The sequence below is a fragment of the Epargyreus clarus genome, unplaced genomic scaffold, assembly GCF_041222505.1.
Source record: "Epargyreus clarus isolate Ecla_fem2 unplaced genomic scaffold, WU_Ecla_fem_2.2 ptg000014l, whole genome shotgun sequence".
NCBI classification, from domain to species: domain Eukaryota; kingdom Metazoa; phylum Arthropoda; class Insecta; order Lepidoptera; family Hesperiidae; genus Epargyreus; species Epargyreus clarus.
Genome location: NW_027332222.1, coordinates 12373540 through 12397145, shown reverse-complemented (window position 1 = coordinate 12397145; position 23606 = coordinate 12373540). Strand labels below are relative to the sequence as shown.

Here is a 23606-nt window from a genome sequence, read left to right as displayed (position 1 = left end):
AGTTTAACTTAAACAACAGTTAACAGTTTAACTAAAGGTGGATTTTACTAAGTAACTAATTTTAATATCTTTTTGATAATCCGATGACATGATACTCGTATCATTAAGTTTATTGTCCTCTTTAGCACCTTTCTGAGTAGGTATTTAATATGGGTTTTCCGCTAATGTTACTTTAAATTCGATATAAAGGGAAAATCCATAATCAAATTATCTACGAGGAACTCCTTGTCCTTGTAGAAATGATTATTTGACGAGTAAACGTGAATTAGTATTATTAAGTGAATGCTATTTCAATGCATGAATTGTATAGGTACTGTCAATTCATAGGTACATGAATACAGTACCTACGTATGTATAAATTAACACGGTATTGATTTTATTCCCAATAACTGTAATTGGGCTAATTAACGGAAGTAAAGAATTGGTATTTCGATAACTCATCCAAAGTAGCTATAATGAAAAAACCGGATTCGGGCATTAATTATTTAATTGTGGTCAGTTACTAATGTTTTGTTTCGACATGTCATATCAATTTGTAGTTTTATCAATACTTGCAAAATCCTTAGAAGTAGATGGCCTACTTTCAAACAAAGAGTGACTCAGGCTCTAACTTGTGTTTGTACCTACTACGCCTACTGTGTACACTACGTATACCTAATAATTAATTGCCCTTTATTATGCAATTAGATCTCCATCAAACTATTTGATCTGTAATATCCTCATGTTTAATAGACATTTTTTAGAAATATAAGTAACGCACAAACATGTATATCAAATAAAATATAGAGCCCGATTGAATGCAAAAATAATAAAAGCCGTACAAACTTCAAACAACGAAAGAGGAAGGAAACAAATAATACAGAATCAAAAATTGTGAAAATGGAATAATATTTTTATGATTTATGCATCTTTCCTTATATTACAATCAAATCACTCAAATATTCGCATTCTAGGGCTTTTCTTGGGAGACCTACTGAAATGCCCAAATTTTTTTGGTTTCTTAGAGTGCTGTAGGTAATTATGTTTTAATGTGGTAATGAGCTATTTAATGCGTTGGGCATATTTGATTTGAAGCTTGCAAAGCTATTGACTCTATCTGCACTTTCTAAAACTTCCTTCAAATTTCTGGCGTAAAATCTAGACACGGGATAAGGTGTGCACGTCCCATACATTTTCTTACTCATTACTAATGCATAATATCTATATATTTTTTTAATTAACCTTAAGGAAGAGAGTATTGAAAATTGTAGAAGATTAATGCAGGCATAAGGCAAGCTTGTGTTCTTCATTATTAACGAGTAGATTGAAGAGTAATATCAGATTTTAGCTTTTACTCTTGTATGTTCTGTAATATGGAAAAGGAACGCGGAATTTGATTACTAGATAGAGTTTTTGGAAAGTGACTGTGTCAAATCGCTGTCCTATTAATAACCAACTTCTTCTGTAATCACCGTGATGTAGGAAATAATATAATTCCATTCCAATTTCATGAGACAAATTCCTTTTACCTGAAACATTTCTTTTGTACCTTATTTCTAGGACTTCTGTATTGATATCATTTTTTTGTACACAAACTTATTAAATAATATAAATAAACAAAGTGTATATAAAACAAACGGGTGAGTCAATTCATTTTATTAAAAAAACAAAAAAGGACAGTTGAGGCCGAAATATTTGAGGATGTGGGCCGCCGCAGTTCAACAGGAATCGCAGAGAGTTCTAAGTAGCATGTCATCATTATTCGTTACTAATAGAGGGTAAACTTTTAATTTCCTCCTCTTTTGGTAGTCGGTTAAAAATCTGTTATTCTAAATCTGTAATAAATACGACGTTTTTGTCTCTGTTATGAAAGCCATTTTAAAATTGCAAATGCTATAATATAATACTGTAATATTAATAGAATCTTTTAAAAAGAGTTTTAATTGAATAAATGGTGAGTAAATCTCATTTTCTGTTGAATTCAAAATATATTCGGTTATAATTGATGAAATAAAGCAATTTTACATGAGACTCTATCTAATTGTTCTCATACAGGAGCCGTCTAAGTTTAGTTTCACATTAGAACGAGTGAATTGGTTAGATTAGATGGCGGCACCAACGTGAGATTCAGCGACAAGTTGTCTGGCAGGGCCAGCGGCGCCCGGCCCTCGCCCCGCTCGCCGCCGCCCCCGCGAGATTATATTATAGGCTTGACGCCGGCCTGCCCCTCCCCGCCCCTCGCCGCTCCCCGCTGCGTCCGCGCTGCTTCTCAGAAAATGATACTACTGATATTCTAACGCACACATTTATCCAACCACGCTCATATTATTATGTGGCTCAACGTGCCGATTGAATGCAGCGTGAACTAGCAGAAGATAATTACGACGATAAAAGTGCATTCAGTTGCTTACCTTTGGAATTAGGTGCGTTACATCGTCGTCGTTCATTCACAACGAATTATGATAACTCATTAGCTGACTGTACTTGTTCGGTACATGTTTGTATTTCACTTGCGTTTAAGTAATTGTAAATCTTACAAATGTTGGCACCTGTAAAAAGTACATACCTAACAATTTTTTTGCTGGAAAGGAGTTTTAAACAGATAGGTACACACAGATTTGCAAGCTTCTAAATTATTCGCGATTTGCTAAGTGCTACACATGGGATTCCCTAAAAAGTCCAATAGAATATCTTTAAATCGTCCTGTAATCCCAAGTACAAAGTGCAAATTCATATAGGCAGTAGTGCCTGAATAAAAATAAGTATTTAGGTACAATAGACTTCTACCAATAAGATCCTAATTTTTTGGCTTAGGTTTATGAAACAAATACTTAAAAAATGTGGTCTACTGTTTATTGATTACCTCAAGGAAATTGATCTTCAATTATTAAATAAAATGTATAGTACCCACAGTATATGTTTTGTGATCGTACCCATGAATACCGACAGTTCGACACTCTACAGGATACAGAGATACCGATACTACGATATAGAATCAAAGTAATGATAATATTTGATAAATTCACCATTATTTCTACTTGGGTACAAATGAACGCTTTATACGATGTTTGTACCTAAATCTATTCTATGACTATGAATAACATCTACAAAGGAAATAGGCGCGCGTGGATCATGAGTAGGTATCTACACAACGCGTAAACAAGTATTAGTTGTACACACACAAGTGGTTGCGGTCGAATGAACGCGGCATAGCATGTAGAGTTAGAACAGTGGTGCAATTTAGTACTGTATCCGCTAATTACGTCTCTACCTAAATGGTTTGTCGACGAAAAGAAATTTAATAAAAAAGAAAGCTAGAGCATTGTATAAATAAATAGTAGTATTGTGACCTCTGGAAAATTAGAAACATAACTATTTGCAAATAGGTACTACAAATTAAAACCCGCACCTTCATATTAATATTTAATTCCAGAAGTATAGCAGTTAATAAAAATGGTTACCAAGTATTATATGGACATAACACATACCTTCTTAATGCTTTTAGGATTTGAACAAGCTTCTCTACATTTTTTTCGAACTATAGTCTAAACTATGTACGATGATTATAAATACTTACCAAATAATACTTTTTGAGGAATTCATCTAAGGCTCGAAATGTTCTGTGGAAATAGAATGTTGATTAAAGATAAAAAATATTTGCTTCCAATACATTTATTTAATGAAGAGATATTTTCTTGGAGTTTTAGAATCTATGTATTTGATATTCTGATTCCATCATAGACTGTGGCGCAAGCGCAGGCAAGTTGGTGTGCGTGGATAATTTATCGGCGAGCGTTGCTGGCCGTTGCGGTGGCTTGGCCGGTGAGCTGGGTCGCACTTTATATGGAGACTTGTCTAATTCACTGAATAAATTACATCGAGACCTAGGTTTCTCCTGAATAACTAATGGACATTTAAAGAATTAGCTCACTGCGTGCTGCATCGACACGCTTTCCAACGCCGTACGACGATCGCAGAGATAATTAGTTGGACAGGCTCTGCCATTTGTCATTCGGATTGTTGTTATTTCTATATCTGTTGCAACAAAGCCACTTTTTATATCTACAACATTCAGACAATGGATAGTAATTGATCGTATGTTCATCAATATAATTGTTTTTACCTTAAAGCAGCTACGAATGTACGTTATAATTTTTTGTAATAGTTTGATCTTCTATTTATCCAGGTGTAGGCACTGCGCATATACAATATATTATTATAAATGTAATATAGTATACAATCTCAAATATTAATAATAATTAAATATTGTCGTGTGTATACGTATTTTCTATATAAGTTAACTATACTTAATCGCGTGATTCAGCAACGCTTGGTATTTTGCCTTTCACATTTAATAAATATGCATGCCAATCAACTGTGTCATAATTATAGCAGGATAACGTATAACGTACGCCTGATTGCTCCAGTGGAGTTATGGAGCGAGCAAAGAGGAAGGTGGCTAATAAACCTATCGAAATAAACTTCAAGTTTATCTATTAAACTGCAAGCGTAGTATGAAGGCAAGATGAGATAAAATGATTTACAAATCGAATTTACAACAAAACTTATATTATGAAATGGTAGCTTGACAAATCCTTAGTTAACTATTCGACTGTATCGTACATTAAGTCACAATTGCAGAATGTCTTCATTTTTGTCTGTCTAAAGTTTCGCCCAAGTATGAGACTTGGTAGTAAGTAAGTAGTAAGAAGTAGGTAACAATTCCCTAAGTCCGTCAAAGTCAATTCAGGTGAATGATGATCCCAGAAAAATGATAGTGAAAAAAATAAATAAGTACCTATCTATAATTTAGTTATTTTTAGATTTTATGATTCACTATAAAAATCTAACCGAAAAATAAAAGTGATTTAGGCAAACGGCAAACTTATACCGGATTGCCGGCCGTTATTTACAAAAAAATAATTGTAGGCAGAAACTCAAATTTCGATCTCAGGTAGGCAACAATTGGAATAGATTCATGATTTATAATAATGGATATAAAATATAAATCAATTTTTGAAATCATACACTAAATCTAAATACACTTACTTTAGTCACCACTTAGTGTCCAAAAAGCCGGATCTAGAATCATTCGTTTGTATCTAAATAGTGTGTGAGTAGATTCTGTGTGCGTACGTGGTGGCTGCCTACACTTTGCCAATGCAGCGGCGGATGTTCGGCCACGATTACGTAAATAGCGTTGACTTGGCACTTATAAATTCTGAACACTGCTTGCTGTTATTTACAATGCAGAGAGAGATAAGTGGGTAACACAGACACTACTTAAATTAGGCGTTTTTGTAAGAAGGTAAGATGAAATGAATTATTAGCAATTGGCGCTGTTATCGATTTTGATAAATTTTAAATATGATTTCGTCCTTAATTTCATCAAAATCTTAGGAAATATCATAAAACCGAAATAAAAACTGATATGTTTAATTTATATACAAAACTATGACTAACTAGAACATTTTATTGCAGATTAAGATATTGTAACATATTTACTTTTGAAAGTAACAAACTCTACCGTGGTTTGGCGACAGGACTCAGGGGTCTGTAACTGAAACCATGTTTAACCATAAAGATTGAAATAAACATAGATGCACCTATGTATTTACCAGATAGAAATATGTAAGTGGGTAGGTACTTTACATTAAATTTTGATTCCTTTGTTTGTTCCCACCAGTAAGCCAATAGAGCCCACAGACATGTTGCCAGCTTGGTTTGTCTAATTTCCTATTAGGAATAACTTGTTCCGCTGCCCACTGATTTATGCAAGAAATATTGAGTAACGGTATGCAAGCGTCGTCTAAAGTATATTATAGACCTACTTTTAGTTATTACAAGTTTCTCCGAAAGGGCTTATGAATATAGATGAGACCAGTTAATAAACGTTTTTTTTTCTTTTTCGTAAAATGCGCACATGGACGGGCCCTTTGAATCACTTTTGAACTTTTGCGTCGCAGAAAACATCGAAGTTTACACTACGGACATACGTAGGTAGGTACTTATCCGAGGCGTTTTAATGCAATCGACCTCAGGACTCTTCCCCATCTGGGATTGGTTACAGAAGTCTAACGGCGGCAATCGCCATTTTCCATTAGGTGGACTGCATGCTCGTTCGCTTTTTCTACGCGATAAAAAAAATCTAACGAAAAGATTTTATTGGACAGATTGTTTTAGATTTAGAATTAATTTGGCAACCTTGTAAAGAAACAAAAATTAAATGGCCTTTTTCTAATTAACTTTTTTCTATGCAAAAATTACGTCTGTAATGACTATTATAGTATGTAGGAATGTATATTTGCCGACAAAGGACGTCATATAATAAATTGTGTTAATGTATAATAGTATATTGACGTCATCTACGTTGGCAAGTTGACGATGATGAAACATTTAAAAATATTTATTATGTAGGCCCAATATCGTCAATGCCACTGGGATAAACATATTTTACGGAACAAATAACTTTTATTTTTTCTTTACTAATATTGTCATGTACTTACTAAGTACTTACGGTACATGCTACTTACATACAAACATTTAAAATATTTTGTTAGAAATCTTGATATAGCTGTTAAAGTAAAGTTTTTTTATGATTTCTGAAATTTTTAAATGCTGTTGAAGCTTTCTTAGTCGTTTTCTTTGTCGTTTTCTTATTCATTGCTATCGTTCCTATTAAATATAAGACATACCTAATACATATATTTGACAAATTTTACCGTATTTATACGAAAATGGTGTCCAACAAATAAGTTATCAAGATCGATTAAATTTTTATTTCTTTTAAGTGTTTGATATTTTATTGGAGATATACGTACCTATGGGTATAGGTAATATTTAAAGTCTTGTAGGCAGAGGATTAAACCCACCTGTTATAACGCATGTATCTAATACCTAATATGACGTAATACGCTATGTCAGAATAACATTTAAAAATTTTATAAAATTATTTATGTTAATACCTATAGGTATATTTTTTATCTACCATGAAAATTGTGACTAATATTCAAGTTTGAAACACCTAATTCAAACCTATAATACCGATATAAATAATGATATTTCCTTAAAAATCCTTTGAGGAAAACTTGACAAAAGATGAGAGTCATTCAAATGAATAATAGGTATATTGCGGCATTAGTAATAGTATTGCGGAAGATGGTTTGAAAGGTGGTGGAACCAGCATGGTTCGAATGGTCCAGGAAGTCCTCGGTCGAAAGAAGTTACTAGAAATATAAAAAGTAAACACGCGAATTAACCGTAGAGGTATCTACTACCATCAAGGGATTAAAGATGATATTTAGTTACCCTGTTTACCATACTAAGGCCGTTTGTCCACCGCCACCGTCACCGAGCCGATACCGAGAACTAGATTATTTCGGGACGATTTTAATATGACGTAACAGCGATAGTTTGTCCACCGCGAACGTTATCGCCGGTTTATTTTCTTCCAAATGTCACGCGTGTGACTGCAGTGTATGGAAAAGTTCTAACGTGTTTTATATTGCCGGCACATCGGCCCTTCAAAATCTCGGTGCCGATCTAGCGGTCACACTGATCTACTCGAAATATCGGCGACCGGGATGACGGTGCTCGGGTGACGGACATGCGGTGGACAAGCCGCTACACTAAATGTAGGTACGCTACTTTGGCGTCGTCATTAATTATTTATCGGTATCGGCTCGGTGACGGTGGCCACTGCCACAAACGGCGTAAGACAAACATTAAGATGATACCGGGAAAGTGGTATTAAGTTATTAAATTTCATTATCAGTTATTAAGGCGCTTCACACACTGCTCTTCATTCTGCTCCTAAATGTGTGTGTCATCGAAATAAAAACAAACGAATATCGGTTAGATACGAAATCAAGTTGAAAAAGGAATGTTATTAGTCTTTTTTCTTCAAATGGTCCTCCTGATTTCTTAGTTGGTTTCTATGGTCAATTCTTTGAACAATAGGTATAAATAATTCTTGATCGTTTTTCTGACCTTCGTTTATTTGTGTTTAGATGATATTGTCATTACTTTTTATTTTTTGTTCACATTTGAAGATAAAACTAGTATGACGGATACTATTAATACGTCTACCTGAACTAGGCAACTAATTTTGGAAGCAGGTAGGTATTTTTAATGAATTTTATGGACAGGCAAAAACGTGATTGTAAATTAGGTACAGCAAGCTTGTAAGTTACCTAGTAGGTACGAGTACATAAATCATATTTTAATATTATATTACAAGAGCAGTGTTCTCATTAAAGGGCTTTCCGTGGTGGCTGAACGCCAAGGTGAACCGGCAAACGCGCCAGCGAGTCTGCCGCGACCGCGCGTATCATATTTATGTTATAACAGTTACCTCAATACAGACCTGAATTCTGTTCTTACCTGTGATCGTTTTAAGGCCGAAATGACGTTAGGAGAAATCTGATCAGCACCGGATCGATTTCGGTTTTGCTTAATTATGTACCTATCAAAACTCTACCAATAGATTTCATTTTACAAAACAAATATACATGTAGAGTAAGAACTCAATTAAAAAAATGTTCAGTTTAGTTCTAGAGTTTCTTTTTCATTTGTTTGTCTAAATTCTAATATTGCATTGGTTTGAACGACAATATTTAATTATAAAGACGGGCACAATTTAGTACTTATGTGTTAATATTCAATCATCTAAATGATTAATAATCGTAAAAATGAAAAAAGTTGAGTACCTAGATTTTTCCGAATTCACTGGATTCTAGTTGCCTCTTATATCACTTACAGACACAGACTGCTTTAACATAGACACTTTTATTTTATTTTATTTTATTTTTATTTGGGAAACATACAATATTCAATACACACAGTAACTTTCACATAGACATAACAAAAATCAGCAAAGTTTCCACTAATATGTAATACATAAAGTTTGGAGAAGGTAATTAACATAATAAAATACAATACAAGTAAATAATAACTAAAAAGGTAAAATAATTCAAAATACATATACAAGTAAATAATCACTAAAAAGTAAATTATTACATAATTACATAATACATTTTTCGAGGGTCTGTTTCAGTTCCCGCTTGTATGCGAGTATTGAACAGTTAAATATGTCCAATTCTTGTACATGTTTGTTGTAAAAGTTACAGGAACGATATATAAAATTATTACTTGTATATTTCTTTTTACACAACGGTACGTGAAACAAACTTCTACAACGAGAATGAATTCGGGGGCATCTCAAACCAATAGTGCTAAGTATGAAGGGGGATTCGATATAATTATTTAATATTTTGTATAAAAACATTTGGTCTCTCTCAATTCGTCTAAGTGTAAGAGGTGTTAGCACTGGCACATTGTTAAATCTAAACTTAAGATGTTTTAAATATAAATTAAAAACTCTGTCTAATTTGTTTACCTGATCCTTGTACTGCGGGTTCCATACGACAGACCCATACTCAAGCAGAGGTCTGACGTATGAGTCAAATAGGTGCGAAAGTGTTGAACTTAATTTAAAATCTCGACTAATTCTTAAAACAAAACCAAGCATGCGGTGGGCTTTGGACAAGAATCTTAGCGTGGATGTATAGATTTATGTCAACTAAACAAGAAAGAAAAGCTTACCTTACACTAGGGGAAATAAGCAAAGCAAGAAGCAAAATAATTAAACAAGTACAACAAGAACATTTTCACCAAGAAATAGAAGCATTAAGAAAGGGTTCTTTAATAGCAGCAAAAAGCAAGATTTGTATGCTTAACCCAATATTAGACCAAGATCAAATATTAAGAGTGGGTGGTCGTCTAAAACATGCTCATATTCACTTAGACATGAAACACCCCATAATTATACCAAAAAATAGCCGGTTATCGGAATTAATTATTGACCAATGTCATGAGCTCACATATCATGGTGGAGCAAAGCTTACTTCAGCCTTTATGCGACAAAAATATTGGCTGGTTGGTGGCATCAAGGCTACCAAAAAACGCATTCATCAGTGCGTAAAATGTAGAAAACATAATCCAAGTCGTCATCACCAATTGATGGGGGATTTACCAGCAGCAAGGGTGAATCCAACGCGACCATTCTACCATACAGGGGTAGATTATACAGGACACGTACTCGTAAAGTCCAGTAAGGGACGAGGAATCAAGACCTCTAAGGGCTACGTGGCTGTATTTGTGTGTATGGCAACCAAGGCCGTACACCTCGAGTTGGTCTCTGATCTGACCACATCAGCCTTTTTAGCAGCTCTACGCAGGATGTCTGCAAGGCGAGGAGTCCCTAAGCACATGTACAGCGATCAGGGTACAACATTTATTGGAGCAAACAAGGTTCTCCAACAAGAGTATCAGGAAATCAAAAATACATTCGATTGCGAGTTTATGAGAGATGTCACAGCCATGGGCATTGAATGGCATTTTAATGCACCATCTTGGCCATCAGCAGGAGGCCTGTGGGAAGCTTCAGTTAAAAGCCTTAAATACCATTTAAAAAGAGTAATAGGATAACAGAAACTCACCTATGAAGAATATAGCACGTTACTCTCGCAACTAGAAGCGTGTATGAACCAAAGGCCGTTATGTCCTTTGACTGAAGACCCTGATGATTTGGACTGTTTGACCCCATCACATTTCCTAACAAGCGGACCGACATTAGCGTTCGTCAGTACCGAAACAAATTTACGTACTCGGTGGCATCTTACACAAAAGATATTTGAAGATATCTGGAAGAGATGGCAATCAGAATATCTTACACAGTTAACAACACGCAGCAAATGGAAACAACCACAAAGTAATATAAAAATCAATGACGTGGTGCTGATTCAAGATGCCAATTTGCTCGCTGGGAGGTGGCCACTCGGTCGTGTCACAGAGTTGCATCCCGGGAGCGATGGTTACGTAAGGGTTGTAACCCTAAAAAACCAAGAACGGTGTTATGAAGCGTCCAATCGTCAAATTATCAATATTACCTGTTCAACAAGAAGACAGAGATCAACAAGGATCGAATAAAATAAATGCTCATAAAGATATAAAACAAGTAAGTCATGTTTCTCAAACAAGGAGAGGGACCACTTTCAGTTTTACAAAAATGGCATTTACACTTTTAATATTTATTATGACCCTTATAGCAAACACAGAAGGTTCATATAACATAAAATCTTTACAAAACAATCAAAGTTTATATTTCGATAAGGTTACAGACATGCATGTAATTGGAGACGAGTGGCGCCTAGTAGTCTACTACGACATGAGTCCCTACTGGGAAGGTTCAAAGGCATTAAATAAATACAATGAATATTTGCAGAACATATGTAATAAGATAAAGAGCCTCTCACATTGCGACGCGATTATGTTACAGCTGCAACACGGCACCGAACAGCTGTCTCATTACAATGAAATATTAATGAGCAATCAGAAATCGCGTACGCGCCGCGGTCTCATAAACGGAATTGGATCTATAGCAAATAGTTTGTTTGGAATTTTAGACAGTAATTTTGCCGAAAAATATGAGCAAGACATACAACTACTCAAAAGAAATCAAGAACATCAAGCGTTGCTCTGGAAAAACCAAACATCAGTTATTGAAGCGGAATTTAATTTACTAAAACGCACCGAAATCATGATGAATAAGCAGCACAAACTCATAAGCCAACGGTTGTTCAGTTTAGAGAATATAGTAAGAGATCTAAATTCTAAATACGTGGAAAGCTTGGTAATAAGTGATTTCACTCTCTCAACAGTAATCGCAAATAATATATTACAAAATCTAAAGGATATGCAGAATACTATATTGGATACGTTAACAAACATCTACAGCGGTCAGTTGACTTTTAATCTTCTCACACCCGATCAGCTTAATAGTGAGTTAAACATTATCACTAGAAAAATCTCAAAGGAGTTAACTCTACCCTTTGACAGCGTATCGTTGCCTAACATATATCATCTTTTAAAGGTAAAAGCAAGAATATCCTCAAATTACCTCATATTTGAAACAAAAGTGCCTCTAGTTCACCGGGATACTTACGAAATTTATAAAGTTATTCCCGTACCACAATTACGCAATGGTAAAATGATAAGCATTAAACCCGTATCAAGTTACTTATCCTATAATTTAAAGAAAGATTATCTATTGCCAATGACAGAAAGCGAGTTAAAGTCGTGCCTACAGCAAGATTTAGGTACAATTTTATGCTCAACAAGGTCTCCAGTATATCATATGAAGGATGATGAGAGTTTGTGTGAAACCAACACTGTTACAGGCAAATGTAACGTCTATCAAGATCAATGCAAAACCAGATGGTCCGAATTAAATCAAGTAAATACTTATTTTTATTTTTGCTGTTACCAATGTCACGTCAAATTAATTTGCCAAGATCAAGTTACCCCACTGCAGTTATCAAATGCCGGCCTATTAAGCACAAGTTCAGGCTGTGTAATTAAGTTTAAGGACTTTACAGTACTCACTCATAAGCAAGACATGAGTAGTCTGCATATCAGAGCAGATCTGGAAGTCCCTAAATTATCAGCAGTTAATCACTTAATAAACATATCAGTACCTGTTCCTCCCACCAACATTACACAAGAAGATATCAACCAGCATAAAGAATCGTTAATTAAAATTCAAAAGCAAATTAACGAGATGAAAGAAACTGTGCCATTGTACAGTGATATTAACAACCATGATATACATCATTATGCGGTAACGTATGTCATCATCAGTGTCATTACCATAGTGGCAATTATCTGGGTGGTGAAGCGTCTTCGGAAGAATTGTTCGTCAGCAGCGGTGACATCGGCGGCGGGGGAGGCTGCAGGATCAAGTCTGCAGTCCACCTCCCCTCGATGCGAAATTGACAATCAGTGTAGTGTAAACAATCAGTGCAGTGTAAGTGGTGGTAGTGAAAACAAGCAGTGTGGTGTTAGGGCTCCGCGGTACAATTCTTACGCCGACAAATCAAACAAATATACGTCACCGGCTTTTCGTGCAGTGTACGTTGTCGGTGACGAAAGTGTTAGGTGTAACTCATTATAGAATTAATTTCATATATTATATCAATCCATCTACTAACAATAGTAGATAAAATATATTGTTCAATCACCTTATAGCATCCCATCAACACTAACTCATCTTTTGCGGCGTGGGAGCATGTACGAGGCAAGTCGTACATTCTGCTGCGCCAGCAATTTACGTGAGCCGCGTGGTTATTTAATTGTTACCAAAAAGTTAGTACGTACGTTAGCACCAAGGCGATCGCGCGTGCTCACTAATCATACATTAATCAAGCTCCATGTAGGATTAGTAACATCAAGTAATATCAAGGACATTAAATCTTTAAATACATCCACGCGTTTAAATTAATCAATAAATAAAAGAGTGTAGCGGTCAACCAAGGACCCCACATCTTTTTTTCGAGTTCTCACTTTTGTCGAGTTTGTTTTTAAAAGTATGCAGAGGAAGGCTATGAATCAGGCCTTCCAGGTTTAAGGTCTAAATAAGTAATTATTTACGCCTAGGTAGGTACCTACTGCTGACATAAGTAATGCAGACAAAGCATCTCGTGTATGTACTTAGCGATTCACTGATTAAACTTTTAATACGCATACCATGCAGTCTATTTTATACTTACCTATACCTACAATTAATATTAGTGGTTCATGCTAGCTTGTAAAAAGCTTATCGAAAATCTCAATCGAAATCGGCTCATGAACGGACTTTTATGTTTTTGTATCATGTAAATACTCATTTAGGTAAAGCTATTCAGTTATACCTAAACATGACTACAACACTACTACAATTACAGGTTATTATGTGAGTCCGGTACAACAACCGAAATAATAATTTTAGTGATCAATCTAGTAAATATTTCAGAATTGTAAAAAGCGTCGTGAATGACTGGCCTTAATTTTACCCACATGCCTGGGCAGGCGACGTGGGCACGTCGGCCTACGCGATGACGTTGATGCTACGTTCATTAGCCCTAGCCCCAGTACTCTACACGACGGTTTCGTGAATCATATTTCATATACCCTAACACATTAAACACTACCTTTATACGGAATAGTTATCCATACTATGTATACCGAGGTATTTTAAAGGTGGCAGAATCAACTTGCTTCGAACGAGGTAGCACCACCTCTACATCTATTTCCGCCGTGGATACCAGCATACTTAGTTACATAAGAGGAGACCATCTCATAGCCCTCCGGAATAACAATGATTAATGATGACAACAATCCATGATCGGCTGCAGGTAGAGTCCTGGTTTTATAACGAGTGGATTAAGATGTCCATGGGCGGTAGCAATTTTATAAAAAATGAAACCAAATACCTAATCTAGAGTGCATTTAGCAAGTTTAGCAGATTAGTATTTTATGGTTCCGTGCATTACTAATCTTGCAGTAGAATATCTACTAAGCACGCTATGAAGGAAAACTTAAACATCTTCTGCATACAAAGGAAATTGTTTATTCCGTATTTCCATATTTTTTACAGTCCATATTTCTCAGTATTGCCACTATTAGCGCAGCGTGACGCAATATCGCCTGATGTTGAGTGACGGGGTGATCCATAATGTAAGTATGGTAGGTGAGCGAATCTCGTGTTCAAACGATTATATAAAATAAGACTCGGCAACGAAAACATTAAAGGACTGTATGTGTATCGATAAGCACCTTAAGGTCACACATGGGTTCACTCGATACTGCCGTAATTATTCCTATCGCAGGTCGTAGGTCCGCGCTTGGTGCAAAAACACGCGAACAATAATAACATTGAGTGACTCATCAAAGCTTTGTGTGATGCCTCTCACGTTCTACACGATAATCTTTGTATTTAAAAAATACGCAATAAGTTAACTGCTTACCAATCCAGTTCTAGTATGACGAACAGGTTGACTTTCTCGTTAGGAGTAGAGTTGCCATTCGTCGGACTAGTCCGGGATTTATAGTTGTTAATGTTTTAAGTATCTTCCGTTACATTTATTCAGCAAAGTAGTACCTATATGAATAACCTTATATCATATTACACTCAATGATAATTGTACTGTCTATTTTTCTGATTGTCTTTGTTGGGGTTTGTGGTTTAAGAGATCCAACAATTCTTACATAATTTTTGGATCTCTAAGAACAATCCAGTAATGATTATCATAACGGTAATTGAAAACAAATTAAATACTAATCTATGATCATAATATAAAACCTTGCCTTAACCATTTTTCATTAACACGCTTTTATTTTACCAAGCAGAATAACTAAACCTAATACACTTCTATTTTCGTTGGAAGTACCTACATATGTATCTATTTATTAAATACTTTTGTAAGTACAACTATGAAACTTCTTTGAAATAAAAAACAATCTAGAAATTGTTTTCCTACAAACTAATGTCTTGAGCACCACGTTATATTCTATTGCCTTCGGTTACATAAAACATTTTTAATTAAACGATAAGATTCTGATCGTCAATAATAATTTTAAAATTCGATTTTACAGAAAACATGAGTAACAATAGCATTCATTTGGTCACATTGTTTTTGTTTTTAAAAATTATTGGTAAGTTTATAACTAGAAGTAGGCGCCACTATTTCCTATAAATAAATTCAATAATTATATTTTATTTCAAGGATTGTATAAAGGTAAATTTTTATTTTTAGCTTTTTGCGTTAGTCAAAGCCAATACGGATTAGTTTATAAGAAAAATCCAGCGCCAGATGGTCACAGGTAATCAATTGCTTCTATTATAGTTTGTTCCTCACCTTTATCATTAGCAGCTTGAAAAACCTAATAGTTATTATAATATAATCCTAATGAACCTGTTAATGAAACTTGCCTTGGTGAATTATGAACACGTATAGTCCGCGCTAAACTGCTAGTCCGCTCCGAAGTTGTTGCGAGCAGGAGTAGTCATACAATTTTCTATGGCGACGCGATTATTTTCTATATTCACAGCGGACTAGTATAACAAAATAAGTTTATGTTCAACTGTTTTTATAAAATATTTTAGCTAGTCCATATTATCACAGTGAACCTACTGTGATATTATGTAAATACTTACATATGCATTTTCAGATGTGGTGTATGCCCAACTTACTTTCAAAAAATATGTGCATTCGATTTTCAAACGAACTATACGTTCATATTCGACAACCATTGTGTGATGGATTTATATAATTGCATACATGGAACAGGTTTGTCAAATACAGCTTATTTATTTTAGATGGGTTTTTGATATTAAAATATCTTGGCATGATATATATACGAAATGTGTAATAACATGGTGTTATGGTAACTGCATTATATATAGGAATGGCTTTCAGACCCCAGAACATCATGTTTAGAGGGCGAAAAAATTTAAAGTAGGACCTTTTTACGTAGCGCATTCATACGTAGCCCAAGGGACATCCTAAAAAATTTTTTATGACATAATTTTAATTTTTTAAATTTTCAGAATTCGTTAATCAGAACTACGAAAATTGTTTGTACTTTGGCAATTTTGCTTACGTGCACGGTTATAAATATGAAGATTATGATTATGGCGAAGATCATGTAATAATTAAGGATTCTAAAAAGAATCCAGATTTTGTTAAATAAATCTTTATTTCTGCGAGAAAAATCCTATGTAAGAAACACCTGTTCAAAATGTAAATATGTATGTACTATTTTTTTCCTATTGTGAATAAACAAACCTGCCCGTGATTTCGCGCTAGGACTATCAAATAAATGCTAATTTTACTCCCCTTTGTTTCCCATTATAGCAAATAGAATTTTTCCAGTATAAATTATTACTGCTAATGCGCTATATTATCATCATACTCAAAAGTAAATCTTACCTTAATTACATAAATCAGAACAGTGGATTTACAAGTTGTAGGCGCATAGGTAGTTAGAGAAACAAGGAATTTGGTTTTATAATATCAATATAATCACAAGTATGTATGTAACTACGCACATAATAGCAAATACTCATTTCTACTCAATATTTGATTGCTATGATAAATATTCCAACACTTAATCCATTTTATTTTTATGATTTATTTATGTCATTTAATTGTAAACAAGTTAGAAAGGTTGCCATAAATTTTAGCTAGCGTAATTACAAATCATAGTTTATGTTACAGCCATGTGTCCCAGCCTTTTATAGTCTATCTTATCGAGTTGGACGAGGGGTCGTAGTTGATCGGCAAACGCGCGCATGTCTTCTGCTATAGCATCTTGTCCTTGAGGAGCTAAGACCTGCAAATAAATTATTTTATTTTGGACTCATATTAAGGTTTGATAAGGTTGATAAGAAAGGAGAAGAAAAGGAAGGAAGGTTTTACTAAAAAGTGGGAAAATTGCAGTAGAAATAATATAGCTTTACATATTACACAGCAAAACACATGCACCAAATGAATGATTCTCATAATTCACAAAAGAAACAGGAAAACAGCTCTTATAATGCTATTTCTAGAATTACCATTTATTTATTTTAAATAAAATGTAAAGCAAGCAGTTAAGTAACGCATTTTTGCAAAGAAAAAAGCAATGATACCATAAATTGAAAACCCACAGATAATTCCACGAGGTAACTTTGTGATATAGGCTCTGGGGGCATTGATGCTTGTGAGATCTTGAAAACTTTTGCAACTGTGATCTTCATGCGGCCTTTTCTGAACATGTAACCTGTAAAGGACAAGAATATTGCATACTAATTGCTTAAGTTACTTTATAAATACCAATCTAAACCCTAAACCTTAAAATTTATTGCCTAAGCCCTTATATACCCTAAGCCTTAATATTTATTACTATAATTTACAATTCATGGAACCAACTCTGTGACAGAGGTGTAGTGTACCAGGGGTAGAGGGGTTTGCCTTGCGCTGCACATTTGGAGCAGTGAAAAGATTTTTTTTTCACATAATATAAATTTTATTTTAAAGAGAAAGTTCTTTGAAGAAAGAGAAAATTTTAAATAGGCCAACCTTGTTATTTCACCAAAAAATTGCTAAGGTAATATACCTTAGACTAGACTATATACCCAGAATAATGTGGTCTGTTACTATTTTAAAATTCACAGACTATTGGGGTAAATCCTATGGAGAATTACATTATTGTCTTACCTAAAATTGAGATATATGAAATCCAAAATAATCATAATTACCTTTTATGCTGTATTCAAATTCAATTCTGCATCCAAGTTCGTTTAGAAAATCCAACAACATGCCACTGCAGGCAATATCAAGGCTGGACCTCACTACAGTTGGTCTGCTTTTGTCCCCAAGATCTGGCTGGCCGATATAGCGGAGCTGGTAGGGCATTTCTCTGGCATCAAGGGCTTTACGAACTCGCAACATTAATGGTGCAGCCTGGAATTAAATTCAGACAAATTTTAATGTGAATCAATCTTTATGTTTATTTAAAGTTAATACTTTATTTTTATCTTGCAATTAATATAATAAGTACTTGGCTAGTGCAGTGGACTATGACCTAAGTCTCTCTCACTTAAAGAGGAGACTGTGCCCAACTGTGGGATGGCTGAGCACAGTCTCTTCTCTCGTCTCGTCTCTTTGTGCACACTTGGCAATACAATTATGTAATCATAGTATTTTGGCACTCAGGAGTCTTAGGATATGACGAACCTATTCCCCAATATATTTATTAGCTTGTTACCACAAATGTAATCGTCATAATGTAACTACTTATTTTTTTTTGGAAAAACACTCTAAACTTATTTATTCATATTTTTTAAAAAAGTTGTAAGGAGCCTCACCTGCTGATTCGGATCACGCAAGCTAAAGCAGACTTCCTGATCGTCAAATGTCTCAGGGCCTGCGTCAACATTGTCACAAAGCCCACGAAGTCGGTGTAGCAATACTTCAACAGCAGAATCTAAAACTGACCCCTATTAAAAAATTATTAGTAATATCACGAATTGATACACTTAAATTATTTATATGCATTTACAATGAGACTACAGAATTGGAATATCTTTAGCTTACCTGTAAAAGATATTCTTGATTGGGTATAATATTAGCTTTTAAAGCTTGGGACAAACTGTCGGTCGCGGTTATAGGAGCTGCATTCGCAGCACCCGCCATGATGGGTACTGTTGTAGTTACTTTTTAGATAAGATACTGGCAGACAAAACTTTGATATACTGAAAACTAGCCAAGAAATCAGTATGATATTTACGGGAACTGCTAAAACATTTATGCCTCTAACTATTCATAAACCCGAATTAATTTACTTCACAAAAATAACATTTTAACCACCAACATAGAAATTTGCATTTGTAATAATTATTTGTAATTATTAACCATCGGCCTCCTGCACCTCCTGTTATACTTATTATTCGTAAAATCAATGACAAATGACATTAGTCGATTTGACAAGGAACAAAAATCAACAATTTGTCTAACATTTCTTTTTAATGAACGGTCTTGGATTCTCCTTTTTTTAGTTTCTCAAGTATACATCCATGTAGTCTATGAATTACAGAGAGAATAGACTAAACGAAATGTCAAATAAGAGCTACAAAAGTCATTCAAAACAACAACAAATGTTCAAATAACTCAAAGTTAAAGTCAAACTTAGTGCAAAAACGAATTATTGATAGTCCATTGTGATACCAAGTGCGTGCTGTGCTATTTATTAGGCAATTTAAATACAACTAAAATGACTGAACATGTTTCAATACGGCTAGCATCGGAGCGAGTAGATCATTCTGTATGTACAAATGATGAATTACCTCGTTTTTACACGCCTGGCGAGGTTATAACAGGCATGCAAGATTTCATGAGGTAAATGTGCATAAATAACAATGTTTTAATATTTACAAGATTAAATCAGTAAAGCGCTCAAATTGAGGTTAAGTTAAGGCAGAACCCTAATTTGACGATTTTTTTTGGTTTTATAATATATGAGTAGCAGACGGGCATGCAGTCCACCTGATGGTAAGTAACTACTGCCGCCCATGGACATCTGTAATCAACACCAGATAGGATTAGATATTACTATCTGAGATCGGCCACAGATGCGCCGCTAAGCTAGAACGCCTCAGAAAAGCATGTGTCCCTTACCACACCCTTCAAACCAGAACACAGCAGTGTTTAACACTCCTGTTATGAGGTAGAAACAGGATTGGTGGTGGTGTTGTTGGAGTTGAACCATAAAAGGTTCTATCACCTTTAATTAATATAAATATTAATATTAAACATTTTTTGAAGGTGAATATGATTTACTCTGTTTAGGAATTCTTGTGTAGTAATAATAATGTTTAAATTGTCAATGAAGTGTCCAATTTTATGTAGGTAGTATTGGTCTAAGATCCGAAGCTAAATCGAACTGGACCGAGCTGATAATAGAATGAAACTCATTTTATAATGAAATTAGTACATTGGGTAATACATTAAAAATGGGTTTGCTAAAAAAATCCTGGACAGGATAATTTTAATTATTTTTTGAAAAATTAAAATTTAATTGAAAATTAAATTTTGCAACATCAAGATAATAAGAAAATTCTATTCTGAGTGAATGTTAAAAACATACAGAATGTGCAGGCTTTGGGTTGCCTATTATTTACGTGGACGAACTACTGGGTTGTCAGGTATAAACAGGTATTTCGCTGGCAACTACTTTCACTCATGATGATAATAGATAAAATTTTATATCAGTAGAAGCGCTGTTTTATTGTGAACACGTTGATATAGGGTTGTCTGCAAAATGAAAATTAATTTTTCAAAAAATAATTAAAATCATCCTGTCCAGGATTTTTTTATCAAACCCATTTTTAATGTATTACCCAATGTACTAATTTCGTTATAAAATGAGTTTCATTCTATTATCAGCTCGGTCCAGTTCGATTTAGCTTCGGATCTTCTACTATATGGTGACTGCCACATTGCTTAGCTGATTTAAGTTGAAATAATTTTCAGAGGCCATGGAACATACACAGAAGGAGATTCTCTCAAAGCTTCAGTTGCTGGCGTTATGCAGAAAGTGAACAAATTAATTTGCATAAGGCCCTTGAAAAGCCGGTATGTTGGCGAGGTTGGAGACGTGGTGGTGGGCCGAGTAATAGACGTGCAACAGAAGAGATGGAAAGTAGAAACTAATTCTCGTTTAGATTCTATTCTCCAGTTATCCTCTGTAAATCTGCCTGGAGGTGAACTGGTGAGTACAATTATGATACACAATTGCTGCTAATTAAAAAGACTTCAGGTGCATTATAGATATGTATTTAATACAGCACTTTGAATGTAGCAAGGCTAGAACCCTCTACATGGCTAAGCAGAATTATGCCTAAAAACAACATTCTATTAAAAAGTATACTTATCTCATCGCAGTACACATGTACTAATGTAATTCATATATGTATTAGATGTATACACATACATATGTGTATACATCTAATACATATATGTAATTTTTTCATTTGTGTCTTGAGATTTCAAATGTTTTACTTATGTCAGCGTCGCAGGTCAGCCGAGGATGAGCAGATGATGAGAGAGCATTTAAAAGAGGGTGACCTCATTAGTGCTGAAGTTCAAAGTATATTTTCTGATGGATCACTATCCCTGCACACTAGGAGTTTAAAATATGGCAAGGTAACTATAATTCATAACTTTTACATTTACAGCAGTTGCAAGATAACTTGGGACCTATTTGGGATGCAACACCTTGTCCTTAGTTCACTTTATAGTTTATTCAATGTACAAATACTGTTTTCAACACAATATCTTATTAACTAAACTGTACATATTTGGTAATAATTTTTTCTTTCTTATATTTTTATATCTTCATATATATAAATAGTTTTCGAAAAAATATAAGAAAATGTGTGTTTGTGTGTGTGTACTTATGTATGAATGCATGTAAGAAGTAATACTTCTTGGTACTATAACAAAACGAAAAATTACAGTATAGAACATAATGTTAAGCAATGGTAGAAGATCCAGATGTAAGACAAAACCCGATAGAAGATAAGGGGATAAACAGGTAAACAAGTTGGCCTACCCAAGGGCTGTGACAGGAAAAAATTGTCAACTTAACGTTTGCATATTATAAGGCTTCATACTTTCGATTACTATGTAATTTTTCTATTAACAAAATATGTGAAATTTTTTAAGAAAAAAAAAATATTCTGGACTAAAATTTTTTAGTCAATCCATTTGCAATATACTTTTTGACCTATTTAATTTCATATAAAAAAGGTTTCATCCATTAACCAGCTCGGTGAAGGTTTTCTTATATCGGGATCTTAGACCACAATATATTGCACCAAATCATTTCCCAAAAAATATGTTTTTCTGTAGGTAGTCAATATTTAGTAGCCAATTACAAGGAACTCAATAAAATTTATAATGAATATCATGCTTGCCTTGGATATTGTCCTATTTCAGTTATACATAATACAGATGAAAATATTTTGTTACAGCTAGGTCAAGGAACCCTATTGAAAGTATTTCCATCCTTAATCAAACGCAGGAAGAACCATTTCCATAATCTGTCTTGTGGTGTTTCAATCATTATTGGCAACAATGGGTTTATATGGCTCAGTCCCACTACTCAGCGTATAACTGCAGACGAGAACAATACTGATACTATTGATGATTATGTTCTGCAGGTAAGGTGTTATTCTATATTTTTTATGAATAAATAAATAACAATCCATAAATACATGTTCGAGTGTTTGCCTGGTAGTTGAAATTATACCTTAATCATTATTTGTTTTTGTTGCACTCTTCAATCAACAAACATACAAATACATACAACATACAAATTGTTGATGGAAGGTGGCACAAAAGCTTATTAATAGCTACCCGATAACAAAGTCGTCGTCAACCCATTACTGTCCTACCGCTTGGCACAGGTCTTTTCTCTGAATGGAAACCTGATGGTAAGTGGCTACTGCCACCCATGGACATCTGTAATCAACCTCAGATAGAATTAGATATTGGAGGACTATGTCTCCCTTACCACACCTTTCAAAATGGAACACAGCAGCGCCTAACACTGCTGTTATTAGGCAGAAATAGGTGTGGTGGTGTCGCCGCAGTCGAACCACAAAGGGTTCTACCACCTTATACTTCATATACCTCTGAGAACTTGTTTTTCAATGATCTCTTAGATATGCAGGATTGCTCACGATGTTTTTTCCTTCACCATTTCGAAATCAGAAGCGTGCCTGGGATTCGAACGTCGAACCCCTTGATCGTGTGTCATAGTTTCAACCAGCTCAATAACAAAGTAATACATATTTTTTTTTATTTCTCATTACAGAATGTAAGCAGTTCCGATAGGGAATCAATAGCAAGGGTTAAAAATTGTATTTCTGCATTAGTGGCATCTAAGATGATGCTTGATGACACGAGTATTACATTTGCATTTGAAGAGAGTATGAAATATGACTCAGTTAAGGACCTCCTGGATCCAGAGGCCATGCTCGATGTTGCATTTATGACACAACACAGAATGAACAATTTCATGGGAGAATAACGGGAATATTTTGAAAAACAGGTCAATTGTCAACATTTTGAGTGACATAACTTCACTTATCAGTTATTCCGAGGTAAGCTAATTATATCCTGATCATTTGGGATTGTACTTTGTTGTGTTTACTTAGTTGTAAATAAAAATAAAAGACTTTGTATTTGTAATCTTAGTATTTT

At 34.5% G+C, this 23606-nt stretch overlaps 2 protein-coding genes across 3 annotated transcripts; one reads left to right on the top strand and one right to left on the bottom strand.

Annotated features, from left to right (window-relative positions):
- Window positions 1–16856: 16856 nt before the first annotated feature.
- On the bottom strand, window positions 16857–19279 carry MED18 (mediator complex subunit 18). Of its 2 annotated transcripts, none has more exons than XM_073078988.1 (6): window positions 19254–19279; window positions 18936–19093; window positions 18707–18838; window positions 18098–18302; window positions 17507–17619; window positions 16857–17190 (listed from the first exon to the last, which is right to left on the bottom strand). In XM_073078988.1, exons 2-6 carry the CDS (start codon window positions 19032–19034, stop codon window positions 17065–17067), a joined length of 675 nt encoding a protein of 224 aa, XP_072935089.1. In that variant the 5' UTR covers window positions 19035–19093; window positions 19254–19279; the 3' UTR covers window positions 16857–17064. The 2 variants fall into 2 exon arrangements, with proteins under 2 accessions (XP_072935089.1, XP_072935090.1); XM_073078989.1 differs by having other exon boundaries at window positions 19213–19262.
- A 165-nt stretch (window positions 19280–19444) lies between these two features.
- Rrp4 (exosome complex component Rrp4) lies at window positions 19445–23594 on the top strand. The gene is made up of 5 exons (XM_073078987.1): window positions 19445–19736; window positions 20871–21108; window positions 21408–21542; window positions 22373–22561; window positions 23218–23594. The coding sequence occupies exons 1-5, from the start codon at window positions 19612–19614 to the stop codon at window positions 23431–23433; spliced, it is 903 nt and encodes a 300-aa protein (XP_072935088.1). The 5' UTR covers window positions 19445–19611; the 3' UTR covers window positions 23434–23594.
- Window positions 23595–23606: the final 12 nt, after the last annotated feature.

What these genes read in the sequence shown, in the direction of transcription:
- Rrp4 (XM_073078987.1), top strand. Translation starts at nt 19,612, where the DNA reads ATGACTGAACATGTTTCAATACGGCTAGCATCGGAGCGAGTAGATCAT. An exon ending in GGCATGCAAGATTTCATGAG is followed by an intron (nt 19,737 to 20,870) that starts GTAAATGTGCAT and finishes AATAATTTTCAG; the next exon opens with AGGCCATGGAACATACACAG. An exon ending in GGAGTTTAAAATATGGCAAG is followed by an intron (nt 21,543 to 22,372) that starts GTAACTATAATT and finishes ATTTTGTTACAG; the next exon opens with CTAGGTCAAGGAACCCTATT.
- MED18 (XM_073078988.1), bottom strand. Translation starts at nt 19,034, where the DNA reads ATGGCGGGTGCTGCGAATGCAGCTCCTATAACCGCGACCGACAGTTTG. An exon ending in TGCGTGATCCGAATCAGCAG is followed by an intron (nt 18,303 to 18,706) that starts GTGAGGCTCCTT and finishes ATTTAATTCCAG; the next exon opens with GCTGCACCATTAATGTTGCG. An exon ending in ATTTGAATACAGCATAAAAG is followed by an intron (nt 17,620 to 18,097) that starts GTAATTATGATT and finishes TGTCCTTTACAG; the next exon opens with GTTACATGTTCAGAAAAGGC.